The sequence below is a fragment of the Polypterus senegalus genome, chromosome 3 (assembly GCF_016835505.1).
Source record: "Polypterus senegalus isolate Bchr_013 chromosome 3, ASM1683550v1, whole genome shotgun sequence".
Classification (NCBI taxonomy): domain Eukaryota; kingdom Metazoa; phylum Chordata; class Cladistia; order Polypteriformes; family Polypteridae; genus Polypterus; species Polypterus senegalus.
Window position 1 is genome coordinate 178,678,448 of NC_053156.1, and position 20,194 is coordinate 178,698,641.

General features: G+C 36.8%; 1 protein-coding gene across 2 annotated transcripts in view; it reads left to right on the forward strand.

Annotated features, from left to right (window-relative positions):
• The window catches only part of LOC120525711 (inositol-trisphosphate 3-kinase B-like), a 160,674-nt gene that overhangs the window by 125,947 nt on the left and 14,533 nt on the right, over positions 1-20,194 (forward strand). For both annotated transcript variants that reach the window (XM_039748248.1, XM_039748247.1), the window contains exons 3-4: positions 7,945-8,044; positions 13,262-13,475. In XM_039748248.1, coding sequence (XP_039604182.1) covers positions 7,945-8,044; positions 13,262-13,475 — 314 coding nt within the window. The remainder of the gene's footprint in view (positions 1-7,944; positions 8,045-13,261; positions 13,476-20,194) is intronic.

Consider the following 20,194-nt stretch of genomic DNA (forward strand, 5'->3'; position numbering starts at 1 on the left):
TGACCTTAATTGAGGCAAGTGAGGCCTGCAGTTCTTTAGATGTTGTCCTGGGGTCTTTTGTGACCTCTCAGATGAGTCATCTCTGCGCCTTGGGGTAATTTTGGTCGGCCGCCACTCCTGGGAAGGTTCACCACTGTTCCATGTTTTGCCATTTGTGGATAATGGCTCTCACTGTGGTTAGCTGGAGTTCCAAAGCTTTAGAAATGGCTTTATAACCTTTACCAGACTGATAGATCTCAGTTACTTCTGTTCTCATTTGTTCCTGAATTTCTTTGGATCTTGGCATGATGTCTAGCTTTTGAGGTGTTTTTGGTCTACTTCTCTGTGTCAGGCAGCTCCTATTTAAGTGATTTCTTGATTGAAACAGGTGTGGCAGTAATCAGGCCTGGGCGTACTACGGAAATTGAACTCAGGTGTGTTACACCACAGTTAGGTTATTTTTAACAAGGGGCAATTACTTTTTCACTCAGGGCCATGTAGGTTTGGATTTTTTTCTCCCTAAATAATAAAACCATCATTTAAAACTGCATTTTGTGTTTACTTGTGTTATATTTGACTAATGGTTAAATGTGTTTGATGATCAGAAACATTTTGTGTGACAAACATGCAAAAGAATAAAAAATCAGGAAGGGGGCAAATAGTTTGTCACACCACTGTATACATACTCACATAGAGGTTTATACAGTTATCATTGTTTTAATGTGCTAATCAAAGTGCAATATGCTGCAATTAACTTTAGCTGTGATTAGTGAGTATAACTTCTGTACCACTAAACGTCTGTCTTCGTTTCATGAAAAATTTATATAAAATATCCAATTATGATGAAATTGCCCATGCTTTTTATTGTACAGCAATTGAAGCATAATCTATCCATTAGGCCTTTTTATATCCTGAATATGTTCATTTTTACAAATTTGCTTATTTATGCTATATACACTCATGTATATGTGTGTGTGTACATTTCAAACACACACACACATATATATATACTGTATATGGATGTTTCAGCAGTTAACACAGAACTCCTGCATATAATAATTAACCAAACTTAAGAATATTTTAGAAGTTTACTAAATCAAACAAACTCTTTTATGCCACTCTTCCTCAAACATCAGGACCAACTGGAAATCAGAATGAGGCTGGAGGCTTGCTTCCAGGTGTTTTCCATTGCAAACTAGAGTGCTACAAAAGTTGTAATTTGAACACTGATTTCATCGATCATTAAGTGACAGATATTTGTACTGTATATTCACCCAGATGAAAGTTAATGAAGAAAATGTACACAGTGCGACAGTAATTGCTCGATTGGCTTAGTTTTTGTTTTTTTTCTCTGCACAACTTTATACTGTACAGCATTTATTTTGCAATTTAGTATATCATCAGGGATCTAAGTTTCGTACTGTGATCAATACTGTCATTAGAACCAAACTACGATAATTTCTTGCACTTTGTCTCTACGTAGTCAGTACACTTATGATGTTATTTTGCCCAAAAAGTAGGTGTTTTGCAAAACAAAGCAAGTCCAACCCAAAGAAGTGATTAATTAAGGCGTCATGCTGAGCAGCAACCACATGGCTCTACTGTTACCATATAGACTAGAATCCAGTGACCGTGACACTTTCATACCCTTGTTGAACATTTTTCTATTGGCACAACCACCATATGTGGAGCTGGAACTACATGAGACAATGAAACAGGAGCCAAGCTTATCCTCGTCAAACCTGGCTTCTGCAGATAGTGCAATATAACATTATTTTAAAAACTAATATATGCAATATTTAAAAAAAATTATACATGTAAAGCTAAAATGTTTGCCAGTTTCTTAGGTTTAAAGCACTGGCACCTCTTTCATTTGATTAAAATTCTATACCATATGAGAAGACAACATTGTTGTTTGTTCAGTACAAAAGTCTAGAATGATGGAGTAAAGTCTAATCTTCATAATGAATCAGCAAAGTAAATTATGTATTAGCCATTCACTTCAAGAAATTTTGGGTATGTAAAAAAATAAACTTCTCTTCCTCCAAACATTGAAACAGAATTCATCATTCTACATAAATCATGTATCATCTTTTCAAAATAGGGGTTTTAAGGTCATTATACAATGATATTTATATTACACAACCAGTTCCTTGGTTAGATTCTTGCTACATAACAGTAAGTGGTTTGTAAATGCACTCTTAGTTGTCATGGGTGCTTTGTAAGTCACATTAAAACTAAACAAAGTGTTATTTAAGATTTTGTTATTTTGGAGCAACTGACTAGTAAAGGCACCAATGTAACATGTATTTTGAAGCATTACCAGTAATATAGTCGAGTAAAAGCTACCCCTTTTTTCAGGCTAAAACTCAAGTAGTCAAGTGGTTGCATTACTTTCCTCAGTAGCTTTAGTAGTGTGGATATGAATAAGTAGAAAGAAAAATATACATCATAATGCCTGGTATATTTTCCTTCATCCAACTGGACTTACAGAAGGTGCTAGTTTCAGGTGGTCGAAACAAATGAGGGCATCATTTATTTATATGAGCTTGACTTAAAAATAAAACCAAGAGTAACAGAAATCCAGTAATACTTTAATCCTGCACCTTGTCATTGTCAGAGTTGGAGTTTTCACCATATCTGTTTGCATTTTACTCTTACACTGGTAAATTGTTGCTTTCAAATTGGCCCTTGCGTAACTGCAATAGTGGCTGTGTGCTCTGGGCCCTGCAGACTGTTTCCTGCCTTGCACCCAGTGCTGCCAGAATAGGCTCTTGCCTTCTGCAACCAAGAAATTAACTAAATAAGTTCATGCATGTTATGTTATGAGAGAATGTTCAGTAGTAATTAGTGCATTGCATGATTAGCTCATATTTGGAATTTAAGTTTATACAGTAAGTGAAACCAGAATCAGTACATCCAAGATTTTGTCATATGCTTCATATCGACAGTTTAAAAAAGGAGTCATCATTAAAAAGTCTCTGCCTATAATAAAATCCTAGCCTTGTCTTTAAAATAAGTCTGTAAAAGTCTTATATTTAGGATATTTTGGAAAACTGAACATTTCAGTTACATTATACCAAGAACAGTACTCCTAAAGGTAATTATTTCTAAACAATATTTCTTCAGTGCTTTATGATATACTAGGTCTGTAATGAAATTTTATTAGAAAACATAACCTTACACCATAAATCTTGGGAAGCCACTCATTTTATTTAAATTGATAGGTTTGATGGGCTTCTCCTGTTCACACAAAATTTCCAGCCAGCGACATGGGATTTGAATGTGTTACCATATCTTTTGGCATTTCTAGTAATATTCCTGTAGCCTGTTTCCATTTACATTGTTTCCATTTGTGGTGTATTTACCATATTCAAAGCTCACTTTTCCTTCCTTTAACAAATCAAAAGCTCTACTGTCTGTTTTGTCAAATCTGTTTAGAGTATGTTTGCATCTTTTTCCATTGCTTCAGTGGCCAATAGCTGAGTCCAAAATGTTGTCAATATGTGCTGCATAAGATCCTTCATTATTAAAGTTATTATATTTGTTACCTATCCCAAATAAGTAATACAGTCTAAAAATGCTGTATGGTTTATGGCACAGTAATTTTCCTTAATATGTTTTTTTTTATCATATAGCTACATGATTTCTGTATGGCTAAATGGTTATTAAACTAGGAGGCTCTAGGAGTGTGTGTGGAGGAGGTGCACTGCTACATATTACTCGGACATCCAAATTAGTGACAGGCCGAATTGGTCTAGTAACACAGAGGAACGTTAAAAGAAAGAGCAGAGCAGACTCTTTTTTTCTTAGGAGATTGCATTCCGTTAATATGTATAGTGACAAACTTTATATGTTCTACAACTCTGTAATGGCCAGTACAATGTTCTATACTGTTGTCTGCTGGGCCAGTAACATCACTTAAAGAGAGATCCACCATATCAACAAGCTAATTAAGGCAGTCTCAGTTATGGGACACACTCTTCTGGAGGTAGTAGCAGAAGAGAAAATGAAGACAAAAATGTTGGCTGTTATGAATATTCTGCACACACACGGTCACAATAGCAGTGAGTAATTTTAGCTAACCAGTTATTTAGCAGACTTGGGCTCCTTTATAATAACAGGAAAATGCCTTTATACTGTAATGCCTAATGGTATCTATCTATCTATCTATCTATCTAGGAATAGGGCATGTCTCCACCGTGAACTCATGAAGGACTAAGCTAGTTCAGAAAATGGCTGGATGAGTTGGTACACTTTGTTGTTACCATGGAGTTGCTCTCTCACTGATCAGGAATATTTTTCATACACCCTGATAATATTTTTAATTTAATTAGATCTTTAATCACTAAATTATATTCTTAAGTAAAAGGTGCTTTTTATTTTATTAGGAATTTAAGCAAACCTCTTTAAGCTATATACAGAATCAAGTATTTAAGGTGGAATGCACGTAGCGCTTTTTCATGTAAAGATACGCAGATATAAGGAAGTAAGTACAGAGTCGTGACTCTGTAATTGAAGTGGAAATCTTAACTTTCAAAAGGAATCTGAATTAGATATCAGGACAACTTAACTATGAGCTAAACAAATAAGCTTGACTGACTTAATTGCCTAAATGCTAAATTAGAACTCTAGCATTCGCCCAAAGCCTTTGAGGATAGCTGAAGTCCATCTGACTAGGAATATTGGTCAACAGCCCTTTACTGGGTAAATCTATGATATACTGCTGTGTAGAGTATTGTTTTATGATTTTAAAAGGGTCTGGATCCTGATGGCATTGAGTTTATTCATTCGAAGGCACATTCGGGTGTAACAATGGCACCACTTGCTGCAACAGGACACCTAAAATGTAAAATTACTAGAAAAGGCTTTATAAAAGCACTACCAAAAATGAAGGTCAGAGAACAGAAATTTATTTGGAACAGTCATACCTCTAGATTTAACAAATGGTTTGTGCTGAAATAGTGAGAATTTAGTTTTTGAATACTGAGAATACTGAGACAGATGAGACATCGCTTATATGGGCAAGTGGCTCTTTTGGGTTCATATGTAGTATTTTTAAAAAGATCTAATTTAGGGAAAATAAGCTAACAGCAAATGAAGCAGGAAACTTAAAGTATGTATTAACCTACAATGCAATTAGAACATTAGAACAGGAAAACATTAGAACAATCCAGACAAGAACAGGCCATTCAGACCTACAATGCTCACCAGTTCTATCCATTTAATTCTTCTAAAATAACATTATTTCCTACACTACTTGGTGGCTTATTCCAAATGTCTATGGTTCTCTGTGTAAAGAAAAACCTCCTAATGTTTGTGCAAAATTTACCCTTAACATGTTTCTCAGTTCCCAGTGTTCTTGATGAACTCATTTTAAAATAACATTATATCTCGATCCACTGTACTAATTCCTTTCATAATTTTAAACACTTCAGTCATATCTTCTCTTAATCTTCTTTTGCTTAAGCTGAAAAGGCTGAGGTCTTTAAATTTAAATTATAATTCATGCCCTGTAGCCCTAGAATCAGAATTCTATACTGAAGTTTTTCTAGCGCTGCTATTCTTTTTATAGCCTGGGGACCAAAATTGTACGCAGTACTCTAGATGATGCCTCACCAGTGTGCAATAAACCTTGAGCACCATCATTAGACTTGTACTCTGCACATCATCATATATAACTTAACATTCTGTTAACCTTCTTAAAGGGCTTCTGAACAGTGTTTGACAGTTGACAGTGTCAAGTCCAGTACGACTCCTAAATCCTTCTAATAAAGTGTACTTTCGATTTTTAGATCGGCCATTGTGTATTCAAACCTAACATTTTTACTTCCTACATGTAGTACTTTGCATTTACTTACATGAAATTTCATCTGCCACAAAGCCACCTAAGTCTGCATGCTGTCTAGGTTCCTCTCTAATGATTCAATTGATTCTAGATTATCTGCCAATCTACCTAGCTTGGTATCATCTGAAAATTTAACCAGCTTGTTACTTATATTCCTAACTAAATCATATATATATATATATTAAAAATAGCTGCAGCCTTAGTATTGACCCCTGTGGAACAGCACTCTATGCTCCTTGCACCATAACCCTCTATACAATACAATACAATTTATTTTTGTGTAGCCCAAAATCACACAAGAAATGCTGCAATGGGCTTTAACAGGCCTTGCCTTTTGACAACCCCCCAACCTTGACTCTCTAAGAAGACAAGGAAAAATGCCCAAAAAAACCCTTGTAGGGAAAAAAATGGAGGAAACCTTGGGAAAGTCAGTTCAAAGAGAGACCCCTTTCTAGGTTGGTTGGGCGTGCAGTGGGTGTCAAAAAAAGGAGGTAAATACAATACAATACACAGAACAGAACACAAGTTATCCTCAATACAATATACAGTGGTGTGAAAAACTATTTGCCCCCTTCCTGATTTCTTATTCTTTTGCATGTTTGTCAAACAAAATGTTTCTGATCATCAAACACATTTAACCATTAGTCAAATATAACACAAGTAAACACAAAATGCAGTTTTTAAATGATGGTTTTTATTATTTAGGGAGAAAAAAAATCCAAACCTACAAAGTTTCTCCAGAGCGCTGTAAAAGACTCATTGCAAGTTATCACAAATGCTTGATTGCAGTTATTGCTGCTTAGGGTGGCCCAACCAGTTATTAGGTGCAGGGGGCAATTACTTTTTCACACAGGGCCATGTAGGTTTGGATCTTAATATATGTTCTGGTTTGTAAGTCATGATAAGTTCCGACAAGTAAGCTGGACTTTGCCAATTTAAGGCTTTATATGTTAAAAGGAGGATTCTGAAATCTGCCCTAAATTTAACCAGGAGTTATGTGTTTCTTGTTCTTGTAAGAATTCTTGCAGGAGCATTTTGGATTAACTGGAGGCTGTATAAAGAACAGTTTGAACATCCAGTGAACACTGAATTGCAATAATCAATCCTACTAGAAATACATGCATGAATTAATTTCTCAGAATCTTGCTTATTTAGAAAACACCTTAATTTCCCAACATTTTTAAGATGGAAAAAACATGATTTTGATAACTTTGTAATGTGCACTTTAAATGATATGCTAGAACCAACTCCTATGTAGATGGTTTGTTTGATTTTAGCCTATTTAGTTTGAGCAGTATTTTCTCCCCCTACAATATCTGTATTGGTCAGTACTGCCTTAGTGTTCCCTTTTACCACTGGGAGGTTATCCACTTCCTCACATGTAAAGACCTCAGAATAATGCAAGTTTAGAGCATCTGCTACATCACTGTCTGTATTGCACAGTTTTGTGCGCCTGGATTTTTTTTTGTGTGTGCACATTTCCAGTTTGATTTGATGATTGGGTCATTTGCTGATAAAAAAAATCTCACAAAAACAATAGTGGATTTTATTCTGGCTATGAGTAACCACTAATGATGATAGATATTATCCTCATGTAGTTTATAGTATAAACAGCAAAAACATCATCATAACAGTTATCCTTTGTTAATCTATTTAAAAGACTCACGTAAAAATGCTCATACATTAATTTTTTGAACCCACCTATCAACATCTTAACAACTTATCTTTACATAATAGGGGAAAAGGCTGGAACCAAACCTAAACAAGACACCATTCTTTGTCAAAACCCACTCATATTCACACCTACATTCACTCATAAGTAATTTACAGTCATCCCACCTCCACATCTTTGAAATGAGGGACGAAAAATGATTATCCCAAAAAAACAAGGCAAACATAAAACCATGCAGACTGTACATAGTCAGTGACTCAGGAACCTTTACATGATAAAAAATCAAATAAAATTCAACAATATATAAATCATGGTGGTCCACATAAAAGAAAGGTCATTGGTTTAAACAATAACTTAGAAAGCAAAGTCTTAACAAAATGCAAGCATAATATACTCATATTAGCAGCAAGATAATGACTCATATCTTTCTCTTTGTTTCTTCTAGAGCAAATCATGGAAAAAGATCAAGAATATGATGCACTGGTCACCTTTTGTAACTTTCTTCAAAAAGAAATATCCTTGGATTCAATTGGCTGGGCATGCAGGTAAAACAATCCTCTCCTTATATGTAAAGGAAAACTTGGTTTGTTGAAAGATTAAGTATTTGTTCAAACAAAACTACACTGTATTATTTAAATACATATCTTTTACTACAAAAACTATATATACACATATATTCACATACTGTACAGTACATGCTATATATATATATAAATACACGTTTTCCCCAAAAAATCAATTATCTGGTCAAGATCATCTTCATTGAGGTTGTGGACTGATGGTGGAATAATACTTTTCTAATGGGAGCAATTCAAAATTCAATGGATGCTTGCCACTTGCCAAACAGATATATATACTGTATATAAAATGTATGTTCTGGTTTGTAAGTCATATATATATAATACATATACAGTATAATGTATGTTGTGAACTTCTGGTGGAAGTTCTGATTGACTTTTGACCCAGAAGGATACCCAAATCCAAACAAATGTCTATCCAGAAACAGGGTTTTATTAACAGATGTTGAGGATTTCAGAAAGAATGTAATGGAAGGAAATAGTAAAAGGGTATGATACAAGCAAAAAAAACCAATTCTCCTCTTGGACTTTTATTTTTAAAGGATGACATTCATATCTCTTGCCTCACTATATACCCACTGACAATGTCTTCCTCCTCCTTTCTATTGTTTGCTTCCCAAAAAAAAAAGCTGAGAAGCATGCTTTATCTTCTTATAGGGTGAAGTACCCACAACTGTAGTTAGAATACAGCAGTAGCCTCTTACTTCTTCTGACAGGTCTGATAAACTAAGCCCTGACTCTGTGACCTCTTTCCTTAGCTTTCAATACGCTGCCCAAAAGACAACTCCTTGGTGTTCTGTCCCAAAGCACAAATGATAAAAATCAAAATTCTTAATTTTTATAGAGATTATTACAGAGAGTAAAACAGCAAAACAATAATAAATTCAAGAATCAGAATCCGTAAATGATAACACAATGAGCCTCAAACGTCATTGAGGACTATTTATTGAAGAAACAATCAAACTAAGAGGTAAGATGCAGCTTCAACACCCAAGTTTAATTAATTTATGTCAGAGTGTAAAATTAAAAAGCACTAACTAGTCAGCTTATCAAGTAATTTACCTTTATGATCTAAACTTTTATATCACAATCACTATATTTGATGTGAGATTCAGCAAATGAAACATTTAGATCATCTTTCAAGTGTATGCAACTCTCCTTCCTTCCTTTTTCTACACCCTTAGTTTCCATTTAAGAGTCTCTGTAAGAGCCAGTGCTAATCCTGGCACTAACGGGTACAAAGCAATAACCAATGCAGGATTGCGCTGTCAATCACAGAACACATTTATGCTCTCACTCATAATCACATACTCTGGAACAATTTTAGAATCTCAACCAACCTTATGATATTTTGTTTTAACTAAGAAGTAAATCAGAGTATCCAGACTGAGGAAGAACATAAAAACTTTTACACAGAAATCCAAGAAAAATTAGATGGAAACACTTCCTGCTGCGGCTTAATATTTCCCCTTCTAATATTTTTTCTCAATATTTCTGTTTTTTTATAGTTATAATTAGCATCATTAATGGAACAGTACCTAATTCTGTCATCTCACTTGGTTTGAATCCCACTCCCATTTATGGTCTGTGTGGAGTCTGCACATTTTTTCTGTATCTGTGTGAACTTTTCTCTAAGTACTCTGGTTTTCCTCCAGCATTCCAAACACATGGATTTTTTGTTAACTGTCCACTTTAAATTAGCTCTATATGAGTTTGGATATGTGGATGAGTGGGTTCAGTGAGGAAATGGCATTTCCATCTTTGTTTTTCCCATGCTGTTTGAATATGTTCTGGACCCCTATGAACCTGAGTTGGGTTAAGCACATTTGAGAATATTGTATTATTAGCATCACATTATTTGGGGCCTTGTGACATATTGCATGCCAATCATACATGCAAGTAAGAACTTCAGTGTGTTATGTACACATAGACAAGCAAGTTGTTTTTGAACTGGAACTAGAAGTATGAATTGTATTATCATTTTGTATAAATGCCTTAATAAAAACCCTAGTGTTAAATTCTAGCAAAAAATGTATATGGAGTGTACAAGTAGTGTCTCAAATATTTTAATACATTTAAGAAATAGATGATTTAGTAGTAGTTGTAGCAGTAGCGGCAGTAGTAATAGCATCAACAATATAGTGAAACTTTTACTTGCACTTTTCACATTAATTGTGATTTACCAGTAATCTGTGGTTATTTTTCATTATTTTAATAAAATACATACATTTATCTGGTATTATTTAATTTGGGAAATAACAGTTCTTTTAATTTTTTATTAAGTTTATATTTAAAAAATTCTAAATGCACAAAGCAAAACCAGATATAATTTTAAAATCTGCTTAGCCCCAAATAATTTCCAAAAGTGCTGTGGTAAAAAGTGTATTTATCTAGTCTTATTAAGCTTCATTGAGTTATTCGGCATAGCAATTTGACATCTGATGAAGAATGGTTTATACTAGCATACTTGCATGTCTGATCACTAATTCCTACTTTGATGCCACTGAACATTTTAAGGAGATATTTCAATGAGTGTAAAATGTTTATATTTCTTTTAATAGTAGTTTGTGCTGTAGTAACTGTTAGAAAGATGCTTTGTAGTCATTTTTATTTTATTTTGTATTTCCATTATTATAATGAAAAGCAATTACAAGAACATGCATCATGAAAAATAAATGCATACAGGAGTCTGTAATGTTTTGGAAGTACAGTACTATATACTGTAAATGTCCACCTACACATGCATTTTCTCATATAATTGTTCAGTCCAGCATCATGCAGAGCTAGTGTCTGCTTAGGCAGTGTTGTGAACCATGCAAAAAGTAACCCTAGACAGAAACAGCAATAATAAATCATAACTGCAAGCAATACACTCACAAATTACACTGCAAAACTAAGTTTTTGCTTCTTGAACACTGTTGGGTGTTTCTTATAGAGTTTTGTCATGATTTTTTCTTATATTTGTATCCAAACATTTTCACTCCCGTAAGTGACGTATCAACAATGGTTTGTGTAGCCTGGGCATGTCCAGGCATGGAATCAGGCCAGGTTGGAAGCTGTTCTGTGGAAGTTGACGTCCTGGACATGCCTGGGAAGGTCTGAACGAGCTTGACGCTGTCTCAGCATGCTATAAAGGTGGCTTACATACATTGCTACTGCTCATTTGGTTTACATAGATAGTCAGTGCGTATGTATAGTGTCAGTATAGTAAAGTATAGTATCTGTAGCAATATAACAGTAAGTAAGCTTGATGCTATAGACGTTTTGGTGTCGGGCGATATGTCTCGTCAATGTCGTAACAGCCGCAATACATTTTGCTATATCTGTATAATATACCCTTGCGCCTCAGAGACGTTGGATGACTGCTCTTGTGAAGAAAGCTTATCATCTGTATTTTGGCTGCAAAATTGGTGATCAAGGCAAGGAATGGGTGCCTCACATTTGTTGTGCGACGTGCTGTCAGTCTGAGAGCCTGGCTCAGAGGCACTCGAAAGATGATGCTGTTTGCTGTTCCGATGATATGACGAGATCAGAAAGACCATGTGACGGACTTTTACTTCTGTTTGACTAATGTGTCTGGTTTCTCTGCCAAAAACAAGAAGTCAACTGAATATCCTAATCTGCCTTCAGCAATGAGACCCGTGCCACATAATGACAGTCTTCCAATTCCGAAACCAGCACGGGATTGGACCTTAGACGAACCAGATGAAGAAACTGCAATGCAGGGTACTGACAGTGACTTTGACTCAGATTTTGAACTGTGCTCATCAGGCGATCCATATCTGATAACACAGTCCAAATTGAATGATTTGGTCAGAGATTTGGGTCTGTCAAAAGCAAAAGCCGAGCTGCTGGGTTTGAGACTGCAGGACTGGTGTTTGCTGTCACCAGGTATGAAAATGTCTGTGTTTCGAGGCCGATATCATGATATAACCAAAATTTTTGCACAAGTGGATAGTCTCTGTTTCTGTTGTGACATTGAAGGATTGTTCTCGGCCTTGGGTTGTGATCACAACCTGGAAGAGTGGTGTCTCTTCATTGATTTGTTAAGCCTGAAAGCTTTTCTGATACACAATGGCAACATTTATCCCTCAGTACCTGTTGGCTATGCAGCACACATGAAAGAAGCGTATGAGAATATGGAACTATTGCTGAAGCACGTCCAGTATAGCAGATACAACTGGAATGTCTGTGGAGATGTTAAAGTTGTTGCTCTCTTATTAGGACTGCAGCTCGGCTATACAAAGTACTGTTGTTTCATCTGTGAATGGGACAGCCATGCCAAAGTCTCGCACTATTATCAACAGAACTGGCCACTCCATAAAAAGTTAGTTCCAGGACAAAAAAATGTGGCACATGAATCGCTTGTCGTCCTGGCAAAGATATTTTTGCCTTCTCTTCACATAAAACTGGGACTCATGAAGAATTTTGTGAAAGGACTGAACAAAGAAGGTGAAGGTTTTCGTTATTTAAGACAGATGCTCCCAAGAATAAGTGACGCCAAGATCAAAGAGGGCATTTTTGTTGGCCCCCAGATCAGACATGTTATGAGTGACAAGCGGTTTAAAGATCTGTTAGTTGGAACAGAAAAAATTACCTGGAAAGCCTTCAAAGACATTGCTGACAATTGTCAGGACCCCAAACTACATTCAGCTGGTAGACAAACTTCTCAAATAAATACAATACAGTGAAGTGCAACATGTCACTCAAGATTCATTTCCTCCACTCACACTTGGACTTCTTCCCGGCAAATCACAGTGCTGTCAGTGACGAACACAGTGAAAGGTTTCACTAGGACATTGCTACGATGGAGAAACGATACCAGGGCAACTGGAATCCGTCAATGCTTGCTGACTACTGTTGGACACTGCAGCGTGATGCACCAGACACTGAATACAAAAGAAAATCAGGAGCAAAACACTTTTAATTCTGTTGAATTTAATAGCTGATGTGAAACATAAACGTGACTAAATACGTTATTGTCAGTAAACATATAAATGTCTGTTTCTCAGAGTTCCTACGTGATGCAGTAAAAGCAAAAGACTTTTCAAAAAATTGTTGTGCAGTGTTATGGGACTGCCAAGTCTAGCATACATTTCACACACTGTTCATAGTTTTATAGCAAGTTGCTAAATCCGTTGTTAGAGATTAAATACTCACATGTTTTCTTTCTTCATGATGCAGGCAGCTTCAAGGCTGGAGTTAATGGCATGATTCTGAAGAAACACTGTGAATGTGAGCAGCGCTGCCTTGGCAGGCTGATGAATGACGTGCTACGGCCTTTTGTCCCTGCCTATCATGGTGATGTGGAGAAAGATGGCGAGAAGTACAACCAAATGGATGACTTACTAGCTGAATTTGAGCTGCCGTGTGTCATGGACTGCAAAATGGGAGTCAGGTCAGCTGCACTTACCTTTCACTGGATCTATGTTTTCTTTGTAATATGACCCTGTATTTGAAAGGTCTGAGAATGTTATGTTACATTTGTTATATTTCTTTCTTTCCCACAATAATGTTAAGTATTTAATTATGCAATAGTGTATGAGGGTTCAGTAAAATGATTTGGGTGTATTTTTTTTCATTTTAGTGAATTTATTAAAAGCAAGTAACATTCCATACAAGCAAGTAAAACTTGACAAAATTCTATTCAACCCCAAACCATGAGAAAGAGAGCAAGGCCAACAGCCAGAGTAAAACTTTAAGAGTAGAAAAAAAGGGGTCAATCATTTTCCCCAAAATAAATGCTTATTCTGAAATGTTATTGATTAGATCCTGCCAGGTTTTAAAAATGTTTTGAACAGATCCTCTAAGTGAGAACTTGATTTTTTCCAATTTCAAATAGTATATAACATCAGTTACCCACTGACTTAAAAGAGGTGGGTTAGGATTCTCCCATTTGAGCAAGATAAGTATGTGCCAATAGTGAAGTTAAGGCAATTACAGTTTGTTTGTCCTTTTCCACATTAAGCCCAACTGGGAGTCATTAATGGAATAGTGACCCCAGGTATGTCTAGATAGATAGATAGATAGATAGATAGATAGATAGATAGATAGATAGATAGATAGATAGATAGATAGATAGATAGATAGATAGATAGATAGATAGATAGATAGATAGATAGATAGATAGATAGATAGATAGATAGATAGATAGATAGATAGATAGATAGATAGATAGATAGATAGATAGATAGATAGATAGATACTTTATTAATCCCAAGGGGAAATTCACATAATCCAGCAGCAGTATACTGATACAAAAAACAATATTAAATTAAATAGTAATAAAAAAGTCTGTCACTGAAGCTACTCCTCTGCCTGGAAATGACACTGTTCAGTGGATGCAGTGGATTCTTCATGATTGACAGGAGTTTGCTTAATGCCCGTCGCTCTGCCACAGATGTTAAACTGTCCAACTTTACTCCTACAATAGAGCCTGCCTTCTTAACAAGTTTGTCCAGGCGTGAGGCATCCTTCATCTTTATGCTGCCTCCCCAGCACACCACCACGTAGAAGAGGGCACTCGCCACAACCGTCTGGTAGAACATCTGCAGCATCTTATTGCAGATGTTAAAGGACGCCAACCTTCTGAGCATCAGTATTGGCAGTCCAGTCTAATTTGTCATCTAGCTGCACTCCCAGATATTTATAGGTCTGCACCCTCTGCTCACAGTCACCTCTGATGATCACAGGGTCCATGAGGGGCCTGGGGCTCCTAAAATCCACCACCAGCTCCTTGGTCTTGCTGGTGTTAAGGTGTAAGTGGTAAGAGTCGCACCATTTAACAAAGTCTTTGATTAGCTTCCTGTACTCCTCCTACTGCCCACTCCTGATGCTGCCCACAATAGCAGTGTCATCAGCGAACTTTTGCACGTGGCAGGACTCCGAGTCGTATTGGAAGTCTGATGTATATAGATTGAACAAGACCGGAGAAAGTACAGTCCCCTGTGGCACTCCTGTGTTGCTGACCACAATGTCAGACCTGCAGTTCCCAAGACGCACATATTGAGGTCTGTCTGTAAGATAGTCCACGATCCATACAACCAGGTGTGAGTCTACCCCCATCTCAGTCAGCTGGTCTCTAAGGAGCAGAGGTTGGATGGTGTTGAAGGTGCTAGAGAAGTCCAAAAACATAATTCTTACAGCACCACTGCCTCTGTCCAAGTGTGAGAGGGATCGGTGTAGCATATAGATGATGGCATCCTCCACTCCCACCTTCTCCTGGTATGCGAACTGCAGAGGGTCGAGGGTGTATCGGACTTGTGGCCTCAGGCGGTGAAGCAGCAGCCGCTCCATGGTCTTCATCAGATGTGACGTCAAAGCAACAGGCCGGAAGTCATTCAGCTCACTAGGACATGATACCTTTGGGACTGGGGTGATACAAGATGTTTTCCAAAGCCTTGGGACTCTCCCCTGTTCCAGGCTCAGGTTGAAGATGCGCTGTAGAGGACTCCCCAGTTCCAACGCACAGGCCTTCAACAGTCGTGGCGATACACCATCTAGACCCGCTGCTCTGCTGGCACGAAGTCGTCTCAGCTCTCTGCTCACATGGACTGCTGTAATTGTGGGTGGGGACGTCTCACCTATGCTGGTATCAACAGAAGGATGGTTGAGGATGCAGAACTCCGAGGTGAGAGTGGGTTAAGGTGATCAAACCTATTAAAGAAGTTGTTCATTTGGTTTGCTCTCTCCACGTCTGTCTTGATGGCGGCACCCCGCTTCGACCTGCAGCCAGTGATTATCTTCATCCCATCCCACACTTCCTTCATGCTGTTATTTTGCAGCTTCTGCTCCAGCTTTCTCCTGTACTGCTCTTTCGTCGCCCTAAGGTGGACTCGGAGTTCCTTCTGCACGTGCTTGAGCTCATGCTGATCACCGTCTTTAAAAGCCCTTTTCTTCTGGTTCAAAAGGCCTTTGATGTCACTTGTAATCCATGGCTTGTTGTTAGCATAGCATCGTACTGTTCTTAGTGGAACTACAATGTCCATACAGAAGTTGATGTAATCAGTTGTGCAGTCAACAGCCTCTTCAATGTTCTCACTATGTGACCCCAGCAGGATATCCTAGTCTGTAGTTCCAAAGCAGTCTAACTGTGCTAAACCCGGGTAGCTCCATGTTAGCATCTGGGATGGTAGTTGTTAGCCACATTTCACTAAAACACAGCAAGCTGCATTCTCTGTAGGTTCTGACATTTTTCACCAGCACAGCCAGTTCATCGATCTTATTTGGTAGTGAGTTCACATTTCCCAGGATCACAGAAGGCAACGACGGTTTATAACGCCATTTTCTCTCAAGTTGTCTGGCTTTTATCTTATCTTTTATCTTTGCGCCGGCTCGGCTGCCTCGATATCATCTTCTTACCTCGTCAGGTAAATAAGGAACCACACCGGCATGAACATTTCTTCTCAGTGCTTTAAGTTGACTACTTGAATAGGCGAGTCTCGGAGTGTAAAATCCATGTCAAGTAATAAAAATAGTAAAAAGTGTCCAGGGAGCGATTCCACATAAAAGAAAGTGGTAGAAGTGATCAGTGAAATAGAGAAAAAAAAAATAAATAAAAAGGTAAAAAGATAAAGTAATACACAGAGCTGCTGGAAAGGCTGCCACTCGGATGCGGTGCCGGAAATGACAAAAAAAAAAGTCTAAAAGGCATTTAAAGATTTTGGTCCAGAATGATGTTGATTTGGTGCATACCTAAAGCATATGGCCCAAAGAGGCTAGAGATCGATTGCAATGATTGCTGGTTGGCCCCTGCCCTGGAAACATTTTGGACAATTTTACGCATGAGGAGTTAGAGTGAATTCTGTGCATGGCTGCCTTCCACTCCTTTTCTGAAATACTGAGTAAGAGATCTTTTTCCCACTGTACTCTGGGATCTTTGAAAGTAAGGCACTTTAAAATGTTAATATATTATACAAATGTTGTCTGAGTCCTCAAGACTGATCAATATTTCTTCTGGAATAGAAGTAGGTAGGAAGTGAGGAAAACTGGGCAGATTTTGTTTAGCAAAGTTTCTAATTTGGAAATATTGGAAAAATTGTGTTGAAGGAAAGTTACATTTGGAGTGTAATTGTTTGTAGGATGCAAAGACGTTTTATATGTTTTCCAAAAATTAAAAACTGCATAAGTTTGAGAGGGTGGAAAAAGCTGGTTATCGTGCAGAGCTACCACGGATAAAAGCTTCTCTGTCTTATCGTACTTCCTACACTGGATCCATATTCTGAGTGAATGAAGCACAATTGGGTTGTTTGGATGTAATTTTACATTTGTTTGTAGCACATTCACCCCAGCAACCCTGTATTGTGCTGAACAGGCTTGAGAATGTTAATGTTTTTCATTTTCGCCTCTTTCCTTGATTGTCCCCTGCTTTGTACTGTCTTGTGTAATTGGCATTCCCTTCTTGTCTTGTCCCACTTATGTAGGATACACTCAAGTCAGCCACTCTAAAACAATATTTATTTTTCAGGACACAAACTCTTAATATTGCCTAAATGCTATTCCATTCCTCCTGCCTCCAAGAGAAATCTTTCAACATTCATATAAAATTCATAACAAATCTGTATTAGAAAGCATAAAAGCAGAATATCTTCACTATATTATGAAGTAGAATAAATGTGCAATGAGAAGAAACAGTAAAAGTTACTAATTATTGTATTTCACTCAAACACACCAAACACTTTCTCTCTACAAATCTCTCAGCACGAGAGACTTAGTGTGCACTACAAAAAAAAGTTATAATTGGGTCGTGGCACTTCATTCTGTTTCTTTAAGACTTAGTTGTATCACATTATCTGCATTTTTTTGTTTTCTCTGTATTTTTCCATATTGCACATGCATTTGCCAAGCCACTGAAAGGGCATAAGGCTAATTTTTGCTTGGTTTTGCAAACTTAGTAACAACATGTGGCCAGTGGCATTGACACTTGAAAAAAACTGAAATTCTGATTTGGCAAAATATCTAATGTACTATAATCGGTTCTGTTCAGATTTAAATTCTTATTTGTATACTTGACCAACACACACACACTCCACTCTCCTGTGCCTCGAATCTTGGTCCTTGATAAGAAGGTTAGGAAAGTGATACTATGTATGGATAACAACACGGAATTCAATTGGCCAAAAATAGTCTGACTCTAGAGATTCATGAATATTTCCTGTGAAAGACTGTATATGACTGTATATTCAGTATGGTTACTGAGTGTGTGAAAGACTTGGATATAGGGTTAAATGTCACCACACAAATGACCAAGTATTAGTGTGTTAGTGTGTGTGCCCTGCTAAGGTCTGTTGGCTCATTCGGGTTTGGCTTTTGGCATGTGCTCAAAGCTATCAAGGAAGACATGGCACTCTAATTATAAAATAAAAGTGTTTCAGTAAATGGATGAATACTGTATCATATTAACAGATTGTTCACAATATTGCTTCTAAATGTGTGACTATACATGATTATGTTAAAATGTTTTATATGTTGACAGAAAAGAAGCAATGGAATAGCAACTTTGAAAAAGATGAACAACATTTTAAGACTGTAAGCTGAAGAGTCTTATTTGGCACATGACATTTCAGCCATTAACTGTGCCACTAAACATACAAGTACTGTATAAGAATTGTCCCTGGACAAGTAAAATGTAATAAGACAATTTAAATCAAATGTGATTTTAAATAATACCAAAGAAAATATTCCAGCAAAAAGCATACATTAATTGAACTTAGCATCAGTGTTGCAAGTTAAAACCATGTCATGCTTCAAAATCACTTCTTGTACTTCATAATAACACTTCTAATGAAACACATTGCACAGTCCCATTTCTTTCCTTGAAAATGGGTACCTCTTTTCCCCCCATGAACACCGTCTCCTCACTAATCTTTGTTATATTTACAACTGAGTGGTAAGAATTGGGAGTCCCCTTTTCCATACACAGCTGGCAGGGAAGTGATTAAGAAGGCTAATCATAGGCCTGGTTAAATAGCATATCCGGAGTACAGTATAAAGAAGGTCCTTATCAAGTTGTGCAATGCATTAATCAGGCCTCATCTACTTATTACGGGATCTATTTATTACAAAAAAGATATAGTAGTACAGAGTGAGTCCACAGAGGAGATACAACACCGATTCCAAGACTGTGGGGTATGAGTTATGAAGAAAGATTGAAGGAGTTAATTCTTTTTAAGCAGGCAGAGTCTAATAAAAGGTGACATTGAAGTTTTTAAAAATCATGAATGGAAATAATATGTTATATGCCATTGTTACCTTAAAGTGAGTTTTGGGGACAGATAAAAGGTGGCTATGGGTAATTTCAATACTAAAATTAGAGCTTTAAAGCAGAATGAGTACTCGAATGAGGTGAGAAAAATAAAGGACCAGGACATGAATTCCCAAAAGAAGCAGACTGAAACAAAGCCTAAGGCTAGTTTTGATATCTAAAGTTACCAACAAAATCAGTGGTCAAAAAAAAAATACCAAAGTCATGCCACTATTTTAAATAGGGTCTGTGTCATATGGCAGGCAATGGATAGAGCGACCGTAAACAATATGGCCACAGATAAAAAAACAAACACAAAGTAGTGTTGGGAACTGCCATGGGGCACAGAACTCATAGTGCTGGTACATATCACTGTCATAATGATACAAATAAACACATGCTTCAAAACAAAATATTTACTGTACATACAAAGCCCCACAGAAAGTATTCAAAACAGAAAAATAACAGGTTTCATGACAGAAAGTATTTTTTCAAGCCTAGAAAGCCAGATACATGGAAAAAGTTATAAAGCATTGTAGTAAATAGTAGAATTTTGGCAACTTTTGCAAACATTGTGTGTATAGAAATAGCCATGCTGGTAAAGTGGACTGTTTTTATTACAACACATTTCTTATGTTATTTTTCAAATTAGATGCAACACTATATATGGGTCTCCTATCAAACTCTACTACTAGTTCCTTTTTTTCCCTTATCTATCTGGTTTACTCTTATAGGTTTTTCAATAATGCAGTTCCAGGATCACCTTTGCAGTATTAAAGATTATAGTTATGAACGACATGTATAGCACAGAACTAACACATTACTAAGTTATAAAATAATAATAAAGACCAGAAGACAATGGATACCGATATGTG